This window comes from Equus asinus, chromosome 30 (genome assembly GCF_041296235.1).
Source record: "Equus asinus isolate D_3611 breed Donkey chromosome 30, EquAss-T2T_v2, whole genome shotgun sequence".
In the NCBI taxonomy this organism is placed as follows: Eukaryota; Metazoa; Chordata; class Mammalia; order Perissodactyla; family Equidae; genus Equus; species Equus asinus.
In genome coordinates this window covers 28,652,591-28,672,029 of record NC_091819.1, presented here as the reverse complement: position 1 = coordinate 28,672,029, position 19,439 = coordinate 28,652,591, and the positions used below count along the sequence as shown (strand labels likewise).

General features: G+C 37.8%; 1 protein-coding gene across 5 annotated transcripts in view; it reads left to right on the top strand.

The window, feature by feature from the left end:
• The window catches only part of AKT3 (AKT serine/threonine kinase 3), a 328,499-nt gene that overhangs the window by 243,467 nt on the left and 65,593 nt on the right, over positions 1 to 19,439 (top strand). For 4 of the 5 annotated variants that reach the window (XM_070501391.1, XM_044762924.2, XM_044762927.2 and 1 more), the window contains one exon: positions 9,258 to 9,380. The exons of the other annotated variant lie outside the window; for it this stretch is intronic. In XM_070501391.1, the coding sequence (XP_070357492.1) occupies positions 9,258 to 9,380 (123 nt within the window). The remainder of the gene's footprint in view (positions 1 to 9,257; positions 9,381 to 19,439) is intronic. 5 annotated transcript variants of the gene reach the window in all.

Below are 19,439 nucleotides of genomic sequence, written 5' to 3'. Positions count from 1 at the left end.
TTACCTTTTAAAGAGAGTAAAAACATACAAAAAATCAATATATTTTTACCCACAGAGTTAGCGTTTGCAGTCTTTACTTTGTGTAGATCCAATTTTCCACCTGTTATTTTCTGTCAGCCTGATGCATTACCTTGAACATTTATAAATGCCGTGTTTCCGGGGATGAATTCTCTGACCTTTTGTGTGTCCAAAAAAGACTTTGTTTTGCTCTCATTTTTGGACAGATATTTTAGCTTTAGCATAAAATTCTAGTCTGCCAGTTCTGTTTTTCATTACTGTAATGGTGTCACTCCTCTCTCTTGAAGTCTGCTCTCGTTCTTGGATTAGTTCCTTTGTGCTTGCTGTGTCTCTCCTTGCCTCCACCCTCTGGTTGCTTTTAAGCTTTGCTCTTATCGCCAGCCTTCTGCTATTTGCTTATGATGTGCCTTGATTTGGTTTTCTTAATGATTCTTTTGCTTGGGTTCTTTTTATTAAGCCTTTGTGAATTTGTAGGCTTACAGTTTTCATCAAATTTGGAAACTTTTTGGATGTTATTCTTTATTTTTCCTGTCCTCTCAGCTCTCTTCTTCTGTCCTGAAAGTCCACTTACACATATGTTAGATGGCTTGATGTCCCATGGTTTACTAATGCTCTGTTTGTTTTTCTCACTTTTTTTTCTGTCTTTTAGATTTTTTTTCCTGTGTCTTAACGTTTAACAATTTTTTCTCCTGTGTCTAATATGCTGTTTATTCAATCCAGTACATTTTTCGTCTCAGACATCTCAGACTTCATCTCTTGAAGTTTAATTTGGAACTTTTTTGGTATCTTCCATTTATTTCCTTATTATGCTTCCTTCTCTTCCTTTTGAACTTTTAGACTATATATATGTGTGTTTGTGTGTGTGTGTGTGTGTGTGTGTGTGTGGTGAGGCAGATTGTCCCTAAGCTAACATCTGTTGCCAATCTTCCTCTTTTTGCCTGAGGAAGATTGTTCCTGAGTTAATATCAGTGTCAGTCTTCTTGTATTTTTTTGTATATGGGATGCCTACCACAAATAGGCTTGATCACAGGATGGTTTGATGAGCACCCAGGATTCAAACCTGTAAACCCCAGGCCACTGAAGCGGGGTGTGCAAACTTAACCACTATGCCACTGGGCTGGCCGCTAGACTATATATTTTTTTAATTAATTAATTAATTTATTTATTTATTTATTTTTGGTGAGGAAGATTGTTCCTGTGCTGACATCTGTTGCCAGTCTTCCTCTACTCTGTATGTGGGATGCCGCCACAGCATACCCTGATGAACGGTGTGTAGGTCTGCACCAGGGATCCGAACCTGTGAACCCTGGGCCCCCAAAGCAGAGCACGCAAACCTAACCAATATGCCACCAGGCTAGCCCCCTAGACTATATTTTTAATAGCTATGTTATCATGATATTCGTCTGTTTCTGTCAATCTGTGTCATTTTCTGAGTCCATTTCTATTCATTTTTCTCATAGTTATGGGTTATATTTTTCTGATTTTTTTATGCCTAATAATTTTTTATTGTATGCCAGACACTGGGCATTGCCAATTTTACATTGTTGGCTATTAGGATTTTGGGAATTTAAAACTATGTATTTTTTAACATAAACCATATATATGTATATATATGTATAAGCCATATATATATATATATATATATACGCGTGTATGTGTGTGTGTGTATATATATATATATATATTGTACTTACTTATAAACAGTATGATCTTTTCCAGCTTGCTTTCAAGCTTAGTTAGACTGACCCAGACAGCCTTTTCTCTAACACTAATATTGCTGCGCTACCTACAGGCAGGCGGTCAAGATTCATCACGCTCACTGCCTAGGCCTAGGTTCGTTTCCTGGTCAGAGAACCACAGCACCCTCTGTTGGTTGTGGAGCTGTGTGTTGCTGAAAGCTGTGCCACTGGTATTTCAAATACCAGCAGGGCCACCCACTTCCAAAAAAGTTGGCCATGAAAACCCTGTGAATAGCAGCAGAGCATTGTCCCATACAGCGCCAGAAGGGGAGAGGATGGCGCAGAAAGACCAGGTAGGGTTCCACTCTGCTGTCCATGGGGTCACTAGGAGTCAGAATCCGCTCAATGGCACTAACACCTAACTAATAACTAGCACTAGCTAATAACTGAGACAGTATCCGCAAGGACTATACTGGACACCGCATTTCTTAAGGAGTCTTTCCTTTTTGCCTGGTGACGATAAAAAGTATTTTGGGTTCTCTGTAAGCCTATGATCGTTTCACATGATCCTTTCCAATGGCTCTTTCTGTGGCCTCAGAATTTTCCTCGCATCCATGTGCCAATCAGTAAGATTTGAAGGCAGTGCATCTCAGAGCCCTGAAGCTCTCCTCTCTGTGGTTCTCTGCCTCGTGAATTATAGCTACTGTGATCTCCCCAATCTCTGCGCTCTCTGCCCTTAACTCGAGGATCCTACCAGGTTCTGTTTGGCTGTCCCTCTTTGTGTCACATCGTGGACAGTCTCTCCAGGCAGTAAGCTGGAGCAGTCATAGTGATCACCTTATTTCCCTCTCCTCTGTATTCACTGTACTCTGAAGCCTCATGTTTCACGAATCTTTGTTTTATTTATTTTATATGGTTGTCTAGTTGTTGAAGAAAGAAGTGTAAATCTGGCATCTGTTAATCTTGCTCCAGGCAAGAGTCTCTTACCTTCATATTTTATGGGTATTTCCACTGGGTGCAGAAGGTTAGGATGCCTTTTTGTTTTTCTTTCAGCAATTTGGACATATCGTTCCGTTGCCTTCTTGCTTATATAGTATCTGAGGAGAAGTCTGGGATTGCCCTCCTATTTGTTCCTCTGTATGTAATTTTTTTCCCTCAGAATTTTTAAAAGATTTCCTCTTTATCACTGTTTTTTCAACCTTTTGAGTGTGCTGTGACTCGTTAGGTTCTGAGTGTTCAGGCATGTTTGTGAGTTTTCTTCTCGTTGGGTTTCATTGAGATGCTTAGATCTGTGCATCGTCATCTTTATCTGAGTTTGAAGAATTCCAGGCTTTGTTTTGCCAACGTGCCCTTCCGCTTTCAGGAGCTGCTGTCACGCATACGTTGGACTCCTTGATGCTGTCCAACAGGTCACTAGGCTCTTTTTTTCAGTTGTAATGTGTAGCTTCTTTTGCTATGATTTCAGGTTCATCGGTCATTTCTTTTGCAGTGTCTAATCTGTTGTTAGTCTCATCTAGTGAATTTTTTATTTCAGATATTGTGTGTTTTATCTCTAGAAGTCCCATTTATTTTTATTTCTATTTCCTTTTATCTCTTCTTTTTTTTTTTCTTCTGCTTTGTCTCCCCAAACCCGCCCTGTAATAGCTGTATATCTTAGTTGCAGGTCCTTCTAGTTGTGGGATGTGGGATGCCGCCTCAATGTGGCCTGACAAGCGGCGCCATGTCTGCGCCCAGGATCTGAACCCTGGGCCACCGCAGCAGAGCACGTGAACTTAACCCTCGGCCATGGAGCCAGCCCCTCCCTTTATCTCTTCTTTATGTTCATGGACTGTTTTAAGGTCACTGTCTGTTAACTCCATCATCTCTGTTATTTTTAAGCTCTCTGTCTAATGACTGATTTTTATCTTGGTTATGGGTCATATTTTCCTGCATCTTCTCATGTCTAGTAATTGTCAGTTGGATACCAGATAGTTGGAATTTTATGTGAGTATCTGGATTTTGTTGTCTTCCTTCGAACACGGTTCCACCTTGTTCTAGAGGGCAATTACTTACAAATAAGATTGATATATTACCATCTTATTTGTGAGCTTTGTTAATGTAGGTTTGGCCCTTACTCTGACTTTTTTGAAATATCTGCTGAATGCTTGGGTGTTTAGTAATGACACTCTTCGGACTGCTTAGAAACTGAATGTCTCTCAGCTCTTTGTGAACTCTGGGAGTTCTTTGGCATACGGTTCCCCATGCCCTCTCCACTTGTTCTCGTAGAGTTTAACCTGACACGTGTATTGATTGGTATTCAGCAGTAGTCTCAACTGTGCCGATCCTGTGTAGCTTCTTCCTCATTGGTGTTCTGGCCTACAAATGCTGTCCACCTCACCCTCCTCAAAATCTGATACTTAACTCTCCAGCAGTGAGACCTCTGAGTTGTGTTTGGGATTTCCTTTCCTGCATAATGTTCCAGAAAGTCCCCTCAGACAGAAGGCAGGAGATTTTAGGGCTCACGTCATTTGCTTCTCTTCACACCAGAATCATTGTCCTGCACTACCAGTTGCCCAGTATCTAAAAAGAGTTGTGTTATATGTTTTTCCCAGTTTTCTTTTTTGTTTCATGTATTTCTGTCTAGTTGTTTAGAACAAGGGGGTAAGTCTAATCTCATGGACTTTTTATTCTTATTTTCTAGTTTTTTAGTTAGTTTCATATTTTATATATAACAGTTAGTTACATGAAAATTTATTTTGTTATGATATTAGATGAAAATCTAATTTTATTTTTCGTTATGATCGGAAGGCTGTTTTCACATTCTTTTCATTGTATACACTGCTGCAGAGAATATCCTTGCATGGACGACTTCTACATTTCCCTTTTTTGAAAGCACATTTTTAGCAGAGGAACTACTGTACTTTAAAAATTATCTTGACATCTATTGCCAGTTGTCCTGCAAAGAGTTTCTATCTGTTTACTTACTAGCCAGCAGAGTATGAAGTTACTTATCTCACCACGCTTTCACTGACAGTACTGTTTCTTGATGTGTTAAATTGTCTCGTTTTTATCTCTACTGCATTGATTATTATGATGTTTTCATATACTGTAATCATTTTTATTCCTTTTATGTTAATTGTCTCTATCTTTTCCCCTTTTTTCCCTTTGTGTTTAGTATTCTTATTTTTCATATGATTTCTTTATATATTAAGCATATGAACTTTGTCATATTTGTTATAAATATTCAATTTTATTTATTTTTGCCATTCCACGTGGTTAATTCATGAGTTTTTCCTTTTATGATTTGTTCCACTTCTTTTCTACTTGGAAAATCCTTCTTCATCCTGAGATCAAATAACTATTGATTCATATTTTCTAGTTTTTCTAAAAATTAGTTCCATATTTTATATTTAACTATTAATTACATGTGAAATTTATTTTGCTATGATGTGAGATAAAAACTGAATTTTACTTTTCTCCAAAGTTAAGGAATTATTGTGGTACCATTTATTATAGTCATTTTTTTCCCATATACTTTGTCATGCGTTACCATCATCTATTAAATTCTTATTAAATAAACTGTTTCTGGCTGTCTCAATTCATTGATCTTTCTTTCAATTTGTGTGCCTACTCCTTATGAATTATAGCTCTATAGTATCTCTCAGTTTCTTTGGGCAAAAGTTTTCCTGAAAGCATTATTTAATATGTTGAGCAAAACCCTTCTGTTTCAACAGTATCTTGGCTCATTTCACTCATTTTTTTCTGAAGGAGTCACGCATCATTTCTAGCTTTACTTCTCTTCTCTTCTTAGCTCACGTAAGTATCACATCTCTTTCCTGAAAGGTAACAAATGGCCTAATTCCTATGCCAGGTAAACATTACTTCCTTCTTGAAACTTTCTTTTCCTTCATTCTTTAGATCTTGTATTCTTCTTTCCTTTTGTACTTCTCTTAGGGCTCCACCTCAGTATCCTGTTCTGTTTCTTCTTCCTGTCCTTATGTAAGTGGTATCCTAAGATTCTCACCTTAACTCTATTTTCAGTTCCTACTGAATTCCTGAGCTATACTGTGCTTCTTTGGTTTCAACAATATCCCTTATATAAATTACTCCCGTATCTACCTCTGTACCCTTGGATCCCATAGCTCCAAATCTTTGCTATCAAGTGCTTATTTAAATGACATCAGTCACAATAAAATCCATTGCTTCTCTGTCCCCATCCCCATTCTTTTCCTCTATACTGCTGGCAGCAGCTCAGCCTCGATAGGGAAACCTCAACATACTTTTTGTTTCCCTTGGCCCAAATGGCTAGTGCCCTCTGGAATGTTGACGCTCTTGAAATGTCTGTGACTACCACTCTAGCTGCGGTCCCTCAGAAGTCTTATCTAGCTTAAATGTAACTTCTGATATTCCCAGACATATTTGTTCACTTCTTTATTTGTGCTCTCTATTTGATAACTACCATATTTTTAGTAGAATTGTTTATAAATAATAATATCCTTTTAGATCGGTGTCGTTTCTTCTCATTGTGTCTGCAGCTTTTCACAAGAGTTGTGCTAGATAGGTGCTCAGTAACTTTTTTGGTTGCACTTTATGAATTGTTTACCTGACTGTAGTCTCAAATCTTTTTAATTGATTCTCCAATTGCTGCTAGAGTTGTTTTTAAAATTATGCTAATTTTTTTACCCAAAACTCTTTGACACTATCTGTCTACAGAATAAATTGCAAACTCATGTCATGGCAGTCAAGATTCAAAACAGTCTGGCCTCGTCTTTGCCCTGAATGTACTATTTTTCAGCTACGCGTATTCCCTGCATGTGTTTCCTTGCCATGGCGGGTTTTTCTTTTTAGAATTAATTCTTTCAATAACAAATAACAAATTTCAATAACAAATAACAAACATTTGTTATTACCTACTATATGTGGGTAATATACTATGCTGTATTAGTAATATAAAGATAGGTAAAACGTACATAGCAATCTTTTGTCAGCTTCCTTTGTATTCTCCATTTGTGGACAATCCCATCCTTCAGAACGTGAGATAATACCTTATCTGTAAAGTCTCCTCAGATCATCCCAATGAAGATTAATCACTCTTCAAAGCATTTTTAATACTGGAGTTTCAGAATTTATCACAACTACCTTGCTTTTCTTTAATCTATGCTTATGTTTCCTTCACTGGGTTGAATTTCTTAAGATCAGGGACTATGTCTTAATCATCATTTTATGCTCTCTTTTTTCTTCCCAATGCCCAACACGGTGACTTTAAAATAATTGATGCTCACAAAATTGAAAATTGGTTCAAAGCCAAGGTGCAAACTGAGAAGGAATATCCAAAGACTGAGGTTGAAAATCAGGAGAGAGTTGTATTAACAAAGCCAAGGAATGTTTTCAAGAAGGAGAGAGCAGTAGATGATGTTCTCAGCTCCAGAATGGGAAGAAAGGGTATAGATTGTAAATAGATTGTTGGATTTGGCAATTAAGAGGTTCTTGGGTTATCTTAACAAGAACAAATTCTTTAAAGTGGCAAGGGTAGACATCAGAGGACAGCAGATTGAAAAATAAATAGGATGCTTCTCCTTAAGTATTTCTTTTAGCTGATATTTTTATATAAATTGGCTGGGAGACAAGTTGAAGATAGATGGTGTAGATAAAGATGTAGAAGCCCACATGTATTACACTGACTCAGAGAGGATCTATATCTTTTGTACAGTGGATGAGTGGGTAGTAGGTGTGACATTATTTTAAGAAAATTTAGAAATCTACCTACGATTTTCATCCCATTAGAAGGCTACCATAGATCTACATAGAGGTCACAGGGATTCCTCCATCAAAGCTAGTGATATTTTGTATAAAGCATGGCAGAAATTATTTTGACCTGGAAACTTTTCAGAATGACTTTACAGATGTTCCATGCTTCTTTCTACTTCTTGTCCTCATTTGAATGATAATGCATTAATAATATATATCTGCCTATGTAGAATGAATGAATTTTGAAAAATGTCTCTGAGTAATTGTATACATTATTTTGATTTTTGGCATACTATATTTGATCATTTTTAAGACACATTTAACATTTCTGCAATTAGAATACCTTTTGTATTTGATGGTGTATGATAGTTTTAGTTGACAACATTTTTTTTCTTTCTTGCTGTTAACATAAAATGATGATGGAGTCCCAAGCAATGGCATCTTTGATTTGATAAAATTTGACAATATAGTAGAGAATTAAAATTTAGAGACTATCTGCCACATATTTTAATTTTACTATAACTAATGTTGAGCCAGTCTTTTTTTGTCAATAATTACGTGATATTACCTCTCTCTCTTGACTACGACAATGGTTATGCGTAAAGCTGCTCTGAAAACGATGCTAGGCTCTGAAGTGGAGGTGGAGGTGGAGCAGAGGAGGAATCCGTAGGAACCTCTTTTATGTTACCTGAATTATGATTTGTGTGTGAGGAGCAAGTCTTACTTAACTGTAATTCTTATAACTTTGCAGAAACAGTAAGAGTCAGTGATTCGTGTGACGGTATAGTTAATTTCTGACCTTGAATTCGAGGATGCATTGACTGTGGTTCATGTCTTTAATCACAGACATGCATAAGTACCTACCCTGCTGCTCAGCTGTGTGCTCAGCTCTGTTAGCTGTCTTTCATTGTTCTTAGCAGAGTCCTTTATGCAGTGAAATCGTACAGCAAAGGTCCATAGTCAACTCACAGTGCCTGAAACCTGCTCCTTCCTCTCATACATCGGGGAACTGAGAGGTGCGGTGGGCGGTTTGTTGCATAAAGAGCTGGCCTAAAAGGAGAGCTGGATGCTTGGCCACAGGGAGCACCAATAAATATTTGTTGACTGAGTGGTATATCTTTTGTGTGATTAACAGGAAATGGATGGGCTTATAGTTTTAAGTGATTATGTGAGAAAAGATCGGTGGCGTAGTTAATTTTTGAAACAGGAAGAATATACATTGAAAACTGTAAGCGGAATAATGGGAGCTTCTCAGTCCGTTTTGGGCATTACTAAAATAAATTAGAAACTTAAAGCCTCGCAGTTTCTCACCACAGAAAACTGATTCAGACTTTGAAAATGTTTCTGGAGAGATCGTGGTGAATCAACAGTTGTAGAATATAACATGTTCACATAAATCAGTTTGAGCCAATCAGCAGTCCTTTCTTTGAAATCAAATGAGTAAGTAGACATACTCCATCTATCCTTGTGCTCACTTATTGTAATAATGTCTCAGTACCTAATCCTTGAAAGAGTGAGGCAACAGCATCGTGAAGCGAAATGCAGTGTGATGATGCCTGCCTTTTCCTCTGGTAACTGAAGGTTAAATGGGTGGCAAGCAGAATGCCTTAAACAAGATTGGGATATTGATTAAAACGCTGATGTAACAGCCCGCAGTCTCCCCTTGGAAACCTGGAAAAGCTAAGCCAGCTGCTGTCTAGGAGTGCTCAGTGTCCACTGAGAGTACGCTATCTACCGTCACAATATGGTGAGGAGAGGTGTTTTATGTTTGTGTTAATTTCCCCCACTAAATCAGTAATTATTACAGCCCTGTCCCTGCTGTTTACCCTGCAGCTGTTTTTCCATTTGTCGAGAGAGCGGGTGTTCTCTGAGGACCGCACGCGTTTCTATGGTGCAGAAATCGTCTCTGCCTTGGACTATCTGCACTCCGGGAAGATTGTGTACCGTGATCTCAAGGTAAAAGGAAAAGGAGTCAGAATTTGCTTTTGCAGAGTCTATGGGGACAAACATAAAGTAATTACAAAGTTACACAGTTTGGAGAAAAGCAGATTTCATTGGGGAAAAAAGCTCTCTGTTTAAGAATGTAGTTCACTGCACTGGACAGGAAATTTCATTCGCTGATATGTACGTAGTTCCTTTATGTCTGAGTTTTTGATGTGAAAAGTAATTTTTGCTTGACTGCTCTGATCGAATGTGGTCTACCAATAATAGACTCATTTTTCTGTAAATGATATGAGTAATGTTAGACACCTGATTAAAAGTCAAGTAACTTTGCAAGTAACATTTTAAAATGAATTTCATTATTATATTCTAACATCCAATGTTGTATTATGAAGAAACTTTCATAATAAATAAGATTATTTATTGGGAGGAAAATACTTGTTTTTGTTTTGGCAGGGTTAAATTCCTGAGGCGTTCCAATACAGCCTTATAGTAATTTGTTTAGTTTCCATTTTAAAAAGCACTGTTTTGTGTTACCAGTAATACTGACTTGACTTCTCTAAGCTCCTTTCTGATGAGACCCTCAGAATAGCTCAGGGCTTGATGAACTTTCTGGAAAGGCCAGATAGTCAATCTTTTGGGCTTTGCTGCCCATCCAGTTTCTTGCAGCTCCTCAGCTCTACGACAGTCGGGCGAAGGCAGCGTAGACGGTACGTGAACGAGTGTGTCTGGCTGTGTTTCAGTCAAACTTGATTTACAAAATCAGGCAGTTGGCTAGCTTTCGCCCATAGGCCATAGTTGGCTGACTCTTGGAGTAGCTCATGAAAGGTAATAGTGATTCTCATGATACTATTTTGAATTAGATTGGCCATATTAAGGTAATTTGTATCATGACACATTTTGAACAAATTCTAAATGTGACAATATTACTTTCTTAAAAAGTAAATCATGTAGTAATCTTGACCTATTAAAATTTGATGCAGAATTGCTTTATTTATCAAGTACTACTTCATTAAAAATATTATTTGATTTGTAGAAATGGAAATTACATGAGTCTTTTATGAAATTCTGTTTGTATTAAATGAGGCGTATATCTACGCATTTTTTTATGGCATGCAAGAGGAATCACAGTTATCCCCTCACTCCCATCTCACTCCTTTTTAAGCACCTGAGATTCTTAAGTTATCTAATTATTTAAGCATTTGTCGAGGTTATTTCAGGATGTTCCTATCATGTACCTTTATGTTATAAATGACCATAAGGAGTACCTATCTCTCAAAGTGTTACTTTACATGATGACAGTGAAATACAGTGTGTATGTTTGTATAGCATACTGTTATTTATTAAAATTTAGAAGGAGCTGTAAAGTACTATATTTAGGAAAAATGAACTATCCAACTATAAAACATCTAGATGAGGATGATCTGCTAAGTGCCAGAGTGGACCAGAGATGCCTGCAAATCAACAGTATGTTTAGCCTGAAGGTTTTTATGACCAGGAGTGTGGCAGAATTCAGCATCCCTGTGTCTGATGTCTGTGTGGCCAAAGAAGACTATAATGTTTAAATGTCTTGAATCTAGAGACTTTTTAAAGAAATTAGTTATATGGCGTGACAAAACTTATAAGTTATATGGCATTTTCAAATTTACTTATAAATAGTTAGCTCTTCTCTGAGTGTACTCCTTCCACTCCCACTTTATATATGGAGACATATATATATATATTTTGGTGAGCAAGATTGGACCTGAGCTAACATCTGTTGCCAGTCTTCCTCTTTTTGCTTGAGAAAGATTGTCACTGAGCTAACATCTGTGCCAGTCTTCCTCTTTTTGCTTGAGAAGATTGTCGCTGAGCTAACGTCTGTGCCAGTCTTCCTCTATTTTCTGTGTGTGGGATGCCTCCAGAGCACGGCTTGATGAGCAGTGTGTAGGTCCACGCCCAGGATCTGAACCCAGAAACCCCAGGCCGCCGAAGTGGAGTGTGTGAACGTAACCACTATGCCACTGGGTCAGCCCCTCACTTTGTATTTTATGAATCCTATTTGTAGGGAGAAAGGGGAGGATTTCCTGGGTTTAAGGAAATGAGAATAATTTTGAAGTACTTGATAACACAGCAAAATGCTTAAAACTGGAAGATAGGATTAGCAGTCTAAAGAAAGCAATGATCATTTGATTGTCAGCGTTGGTCCCTTAATGATGTAGTGATGTAATTGGGATGGTCTTGGTCACTGTTCTCTGTTAATCATTTCTCAGTAAATGACTCAACATATTTGGACATTAAAGTTCATTTAATGAGTTTTGTTGGCCTGTCCTTTCTGATGGAATTAGACTAAATTTATTTATTTACTTATTTTTAAGATTGACACCTGAGCTAACATCTGATGCCAATCTTTTTTTTTCCCCTCCTTCTTCCTCTTTTTCTCCCCAAAGCCCCCCAGTACATAGCTGTATATTGTAGTTGTGGTCCTGCTGGTTGTGTTGTGTGGGATGCTGCCTCAGCATGGCCTGATGAGCAGTGCCATGTTCGTGCCCAGGATCCAAACCGGGAAACCCTGGGCCACCAAAGCAGAGCGCATGAACTTAACCACTCAGCCACGGGGCCGGCCCCTAGACTAAATTTATTAAACTGCCATATAAAATATTTACTTTATATATGAGTACTAGTCATGTAGTTACCATATGCATAGACCACTAACTTTGCTAGACAATTAAATGGTCTCTGCTCTGTATGCTTGGATTTTTTTTAAATATAACCTTAACTTAAAATTCTAAGTAAATGTATAGCATAGTACAGAAACCATATGAATTTACAGCAAAAAAAATACATGTAATGTGAAAAGGCAAATGTTCAGAATTTATACAAGTCTTACCTCTATCCAGAGTGCACAGGATTATGCATAATGGAATAAGATACTTTAGGTGGGATCATGGAAATTTAGAGCTGAACCGTAGTTTACACATGAGATCCTTGAAGCCGACAGGCCTCGTAAGTAACTTACTCTAAGTAGTGGACTAAGTTGGTGACATAATCAAGATATTAGAACCTGTAAATCCTAGCTCCAGGTCTAATGTTCTCTTCGTTATACCATTCTGCCTTTCTAGTGTTGAAGTGAAATCTAGATGGAGAAATGCATTGGGTTAGCTCTGGGAGGTCACCTAAAATGTGAATGAAACTGCCGAAGATAAGAGAATGCATGTTTTAGATATATTTATACCAGATGTATTAAAAATAGCATCATCAAAAACTGATTTAGATACCTACATTGATTCATCAATCTCAGATTTATCTTTATCATTCTCTTCCTAGTGACCTCGTGTTTATTTAAAGGCAAATCTATTTGAGATGCCTGTGTTTCCTGCACCTCTCAAGTGAATCAGTCTTATCCGCCACTGCCCCATTTATCATTGGAGGCAAAGCCTTTTTTGTGTGCAAGTTAATTTAAGATATTTTATCAGTTAGTATTTCCTAATAATTTGATATTCATAGCAACACATAAATTATTCCAACCTTTGTTGCACTTTAAAAAGTAATTTTGCTTAATTTTTCAATACATGTCATGGTGTGAAATTTTGTTTCAGTCAGGACCCAAATTCTTTGTGATTACATAGGAACAAGTGGTGTTGCTTCATGGTAACAACAACATTTAAAGAAATCTCTTCTGAGACTTCGTCAGTAGTGCAAATTGTGTTAAAAACTTTTCTGCTTAGTTCTCATTTTGCAAGTGTAACCTTTCTTTTCAACACCCATGGCCGTCCAAGCACAGAAGAGGCTGAATGGGGGCATTTGCAAACGTGCATGCGGTAACAGTGGGATTCACTGAGAATCAACTTCTCCAAGAGTTTGTGACACAAGCGAGGGGCAGAAAACAACACATACCTTGCTGCTATATCCTGCTTGTGGAAAATTTAATCTGCTTTCTACCCAGAGTTTAATAGTTAATCATTTACATTATTAATGTTGGAAGATTTAGATAATTTCAGAGACTCAGAATGACACAAAGGGATGGCTTCAGCAAGTCCTTTAGCACTGCCGGCTCAGTCTTCATTGGCCCTGGAAGCTCCCCCCGAACAAAAGCTCAGTCTGAGTGAAGACCGCACCTGTGCTTTACGTACGGAGTCTGAAGACGTGGCCCCAGCTCCCACTTCTAATCAGGCAGTAACTCTGAACGCGCTGTTTTATAGAAATTTTAAGCCACTGCTATTAAAAATCCCTTCCACCTCTAAAATTAAATTGTACTGGTGCAAGCCCAGTGGCACAGTGCCACTTCGGCGGCACGGGGTTCACTGGTTTGGATCCCAGGTGCAGACCTACGCAACGCATGTCAAGCCATGCTGTGGCAGACGTCCCACATATAAAGTAGAGGAAGATGGGCATGGATGTGAGCTCAGGGCCTGTCTTCCCCAAAAAGAAAAAAATTAAGTTTTACTACTGGGCTATGTTCTTTATTTGAAGTAAATTCTTGAGTGGCTTGGCAACCTAGATGGGGTCTCCAGTGTTGTACGTTATGAATCCTTTTCGAGCTTAGGAAGTTTGAAAGTGAAGACATGTTTCTCTTTCAGTATTTCAGCACACTCTTTTAATTCGTGGTCATTCAGTTCCTGCAGGCCAACTTGTGTGACATTTTGGCACTTTGACGCGTGTAAACCTAAATACGCAGTGTGTAGAGGAGGATTCCTTACTGCATTCTTGGGCCTGAGGCAGTCTCGGTCCTGAACACCGAGTCTGATGTAACTGTGCCAAAAGGGGCGTAAGAGTGAGTGAGAGGAACCATTCCTTTATATTGCTACAGTGTAGCCATCAGGGCCCTTAAGAACTGCTGTTTTCGTGCCTTTGTTTAAGCACAGTGTCACCCATTTAAATAAAATGGTACCTAAAAGATAGGTAGATAAATATTATATTCGAAGGTTTAGCAAACTTTCTAATAGCTACCTTGATGTGTGTTAAGCAGAGCTGCGCGGCCTGTGTGCCACAAATGAATTATAGGTGTGCCCCAGCTGTGGCCTCCCGCAGCCCGCCAGGGGGTTTAGGAGCCCCGGGGCCAGTCAGTTCTGGCCTCAGGCAGCCTGTCCACTGATCCTGGTACATCCCGCAAATTTCATTTTTTATTGTACTATGAAGTGTAGAGGTTGGAAAGCACTGTATTAAAGACAGCTAGGAGTTTTGGAGTTTAATTATATTCTGGGCACCAGCAAGAGCGGAAAGGAGCATAATAAACTTTCTTGCTATAATTTCTTGTCCATAAAGCATAGAGGAAAAATGATTTCAGTATCTACTATTTTTTCTTATATGCACTGAGTCAAGACCCTGTATCAAATAACGCCTGTCCACTTCAACTGGGTCAAAAATGTGGCCTTTTTTATGGAAACTCTGTGAGATATATGTGTAATGTTTTTTCTTTCCTTAAAGCATGAACTGTTAGATAACAGCCTTCTAACTGATACAAATAGTAAGCATTACCCAGATTTTTAATATATAATCTTTTTTTCAAACTTCCTGTTTGACTTCGTCATTGCTTTTGCCAGTGGACGCATCCATTAAGCATAAACGTATTTCCCTGCTCCCAATCTGGGAAACTAAGACTGTGGAAATAAAACAGATGCACTTAAAGTTTCATAAATAGAGAGTACCGAACAGTCAGTGATAGTATGCATTTTGCATTTTATGGCTAATGGAAGAAGGAAAGCCATGAGATTTAGGAGAGAAAACCAAAGAACAGTTATTTGTAAGTATTTTTATTCCTCCTTTACACAATAGAAAGATTCCTAAAAATGTTTGACTAAATCTTCTTTATGTTAGTGTTAAATACACTAAGGAAGTCGTTCCGCTTCTCGGCAGTCCGGGGTTCGCCGGTTTGGATCCCGGGTGCGGACATGGCACTGCCTGGCAAAAGCCATGCTGTGGTAGGCGTCCCACATATAAAGTAGAGGAAGATGGGCATGGATGTTAGCTGAGGGCCAGTCTTCCTCAGCAAAAAGAGGAGGATTGGTAGTAGTTAGCTCAGGGCTACTCTTCCTCAAAAAAAAATAAATAAATGTACTAAGGAAGTGATTTCCAGGTGTTTTGGTATATCCAGGCCATTGATCTGCTGTGAAAAGACTTCCAGATGATTCTGTGCATCCTTCATATCTGTGAATCACACCACTAATGGTTCCTGTCTTATGGAAACTTTCTTATGCATCTGTGTGAAATTATTATTTATTTTTTAACAAGACTGAATATTTAATTACCCCCCGATTTTTCCTTATACAAGATTAGATTTGGAGATGACATTTTTTAAAGGTGATGCATCTTTGACTATTGTTTATACTTTTGATGGACAAGTTGTTCTTGTCATTCACATTTGGCAAAATGACATTTCAAGATAGAGAAGAAAAATAATTGACAGAAGAAGGTGGACACTATTGTAAACTAACTTGCTGAAAAATTATGAAATATTTAGTTTTGTTGTTTTCTTCAAAAGAAATTATTGCATATTGGAAAGTGTTTTTAATGAAGTCATTGAGCTGACAAAAGTGTTTTATAGGATTCCACTCCTGAACTTTGCTCTTTTCTTTAAAACAGAAGTTGTCTGGAAGAGCATACACGATTTTGATAACTTACAAATCAGCCATTTAAACTCTCCATATTTAATACGTGATCAATACCTTTGTTGAATGCTCACAATCTGTTGAGTTTTGCATTCAGTATCTCATTTAATTCTCAAAACAATCACATTGGATTGTTACAGTTATTTACCTGTGTCTTATAGATGAAGTTGAGGCACATAGAAATCAGTACCATGCCCAAGGACACACAGTGAGTAAGGGATAAAGCTTGAGTTCACATGAAAGCCCTCTGACTTGACCCCATGCTCCCACCCCTTTTGTTCTCTCCTGCTTCCCATGTAATATGCTACCTCTCACTCCATCACTATACCCTCACCCCATCTCTCTCAGTCATCCCTTAGGCCAACCTGATTTCTTACTATATCATTGTAATTTTTTTTAAAAGCTCATTTATAAAACAAGTAGGATGACCAACTCCTGGTTTGCCTAGGACTCCCCAGTTACAGAACTTTTAAGTCCTGTGTCCTGGGAAACCCCTCAGTTCTGGGCAAACTGGGACTCCTGGTCACCTTAACCTATTCCTCACTCCAGCCACATGCCTGCATCTCACTTCATTCCTCATCCCTCAACCCTTGGTATCTTAGAGATGAGATATGAGGGTAGAGAATTAGGTACAAATCAGGATTTTTTAAAATATATATACTTCTTGGTGTTAAAAGACAGTGTTTGTACATTATGATACTTCTGTATCCATCCACTTCAAAATAGCCTTGTCAAAATGTGGAGAAGTGGTGCGTCCTGCCGCTACCATGTTTCCATGAATACTGTCCAAGGCATATAAAGCGCATAAAGAAGGTTGACATATACACCAAACTAGGATGGGAGTGGGAATGGAATGGAGTAGATAGTATATTCATATTTTATTCAATGTTATGTATTATTTGAAGTTTTTTATGAGAATTTTTTGTATATTATGTTAGTAAAAGGGATTTATTAAATGTTTTTAAAAAGATCTTACAACATTTTAAGAACTAATTTGGTTTTGTTTTTATATATTATATATTCACATATTTAAACAATAAGCATTTTTTAAAAATTAAGAGCAGAGCACATATATTTTTATTTAACAAACGAAAGATCCACTACTATATACTTGTCTTTCTCCTTATGGCAAGATAGGAGAGAAAGGAATAAGAGGGTGTTGTTTGAAAGAGGAGGGGCCTGGCCTGGTGGTGTAATGGTTAAGTTCACACACTTCGCTTTGGCAGCCCAGTGTTCGAAGATTTGGATCCCCAGCACTGCTCGGCAAGCTACACTGTGGCAGCATCCCACATAAAATAGAGGAAGATGGGCACAGATGTTAGGTCAGTGACAATCTTCCTCAAGCAAAAAGAGGAGGATTGGCAACAGCTGTTAGCTCAGGGCCAGTCTTCCTCACCAAAAAAAAAAAAGAGAGAGAGAGAGAGAAGGGAAAAGGAGAGAAAACCAGAAGCATGAAGATGAGAAAGACTAAGGCAGAGACAAAGAGATAATAGCAAGAAAGAGCAGTTGGCAAAGAAACTCTTTCTTGATGTTTCTGATTGGTTCCAGTATTCAGGACTTATTGCCATTTGGGCAAACTAGGCTTGATTTTTAAGTTGCAGTTGCTAGAGAAGTGTAAGGAAGATGCAGAGTATGTGAATTTAGATAAAATAAGAGAACTTTTACTTTTAAAAGGTTCAACAATATATTTGGAGTTCATTTAGCTTTCTGTAGACAAGTCACAAATTCGCTTCTCTGAAGTACCTGCAATTCATGAAACACGCATTGAGCATTTAGTTCAGTTGGGTAGCACAGTAAGTGCTATACCCAAGGACTTATGTCTGTTCTATCTTTCCTTCACTGAACACAACTTCGCTCCAGTTAGTTTCTGGTTTATAAGACATTGGATAATATGGCAGAGTATCATATCATCACATTCTGTGTGATTGGTGTCTGTGGTTTATGTTCCTGTGTGGAGTTCTGTTTTGAATTTGATATTGTCTTCAGAGTTCGGGTAAGCACTTTCGTATGTCATGACATTAAGGAGTAGGATAAGTATCTTCTCCTTAAATAAGTGAATTATCATTTATCCTGCCAGTATAGTTTTCACATGTGTTTCTCACGTATTCCTTTAGGTGGTGTCTACATGACCGGTCAAGGTTAGGGGACCATCTGCATAGGGCTGTAAGATCACAACTCAGAACTCAAATGTATGTCTGTGTGATGATAATCATAACTTTGGGTTCAAACTAGGAGAAAAAGATGAGTTATTGTTACTATTTTCCATTGCATTGGCCTTGCACAAACTGCTTCCCTCTTGCATTTCATAATTTTCACTTGATCCAGATGATTTTGCTACTTGGTTAAACTATAAGATTCTCTTTGGTGTTTTAGAGTTAATGAGTTCCAAGAGATTCCAACTTTACAATATTTGTGCTATATATTTTCATTAACTATTGAATGTTTGACTTTGATATTCTTCTTCTTTTTATATTTAAAAGGGTTGGTGTTTCTTTATTACAAAGAACTGCAAAAGAGGATATTGCCTTACCTTACAAAATAATATTTAGGTTTGATTTACAACAACCATCAAAAAATATTTCTGTAAGCAAATATTTTACAATAGCAATAGATTCCCAAGAGAAATTACTGAAAACCATCTATATATATCTAGGAGAAGATGCTCATCTCTTTGGGATTATTTAAATTGTAATTTATTTTTTTTGAAAAAAAAGAGTTGATGTTTGCTTTGAAAAGTTAATTGGGCTTTAGTTCTCAGAACTTGCACAATAATGACTCTTACTCTCATTCATTTAAAAATTAATAATTTTATCCTCTTTAAGTATTTTTTTTTTTGACACTCTTTGACATCAGTTTCAAAAGAATCTTTTCGGACACTGTAACTCCTCAGTTGAGGGAAACAATAGAAAGAATAAACAAATGGGACTTCATCAGACTAAAGAGCTTCTTCAAGGCAAGGGAAAACAGAATTGAAACAAAAAAACAGCTCACTAATTGGGAAAAAATATTTACAAGCCACTTATCCGACAAAGGGTTAATCTCCATAATATACAAAGAACTCACACTGCTTAACAACAAAAAAACAAACAACCCGATCAAAAAATGGGCAGAGGACATGAACAGACATTTCTCAAAAGAAGATATGAATATGGCCAATAGACACATGAAAAGATGTTCATCATCGCTAATCATCAGGGAAATGCAAATCAAAACTACACTAAGATATCACCTTACCCCCGTTAGATTGGCAAAAACATCCAAAACCAAGAACGACAAATGTTGGAGAGGTTGTGGAGAAAGAGGAACCCTCATACACTGTTGGTGGGAATGCAAACTGGTACAGCCACTATGGAAAACAGTATGGAGATTTCTCAAAAAGTTAAAAATAGAAATACCCTATGACCCAGCCATCCCATTACTGGGTATCTATCCTAAGAACCTGATATCAGATATCTCAAGAGTCCGTTGCACCCCTATGTTCATCGCA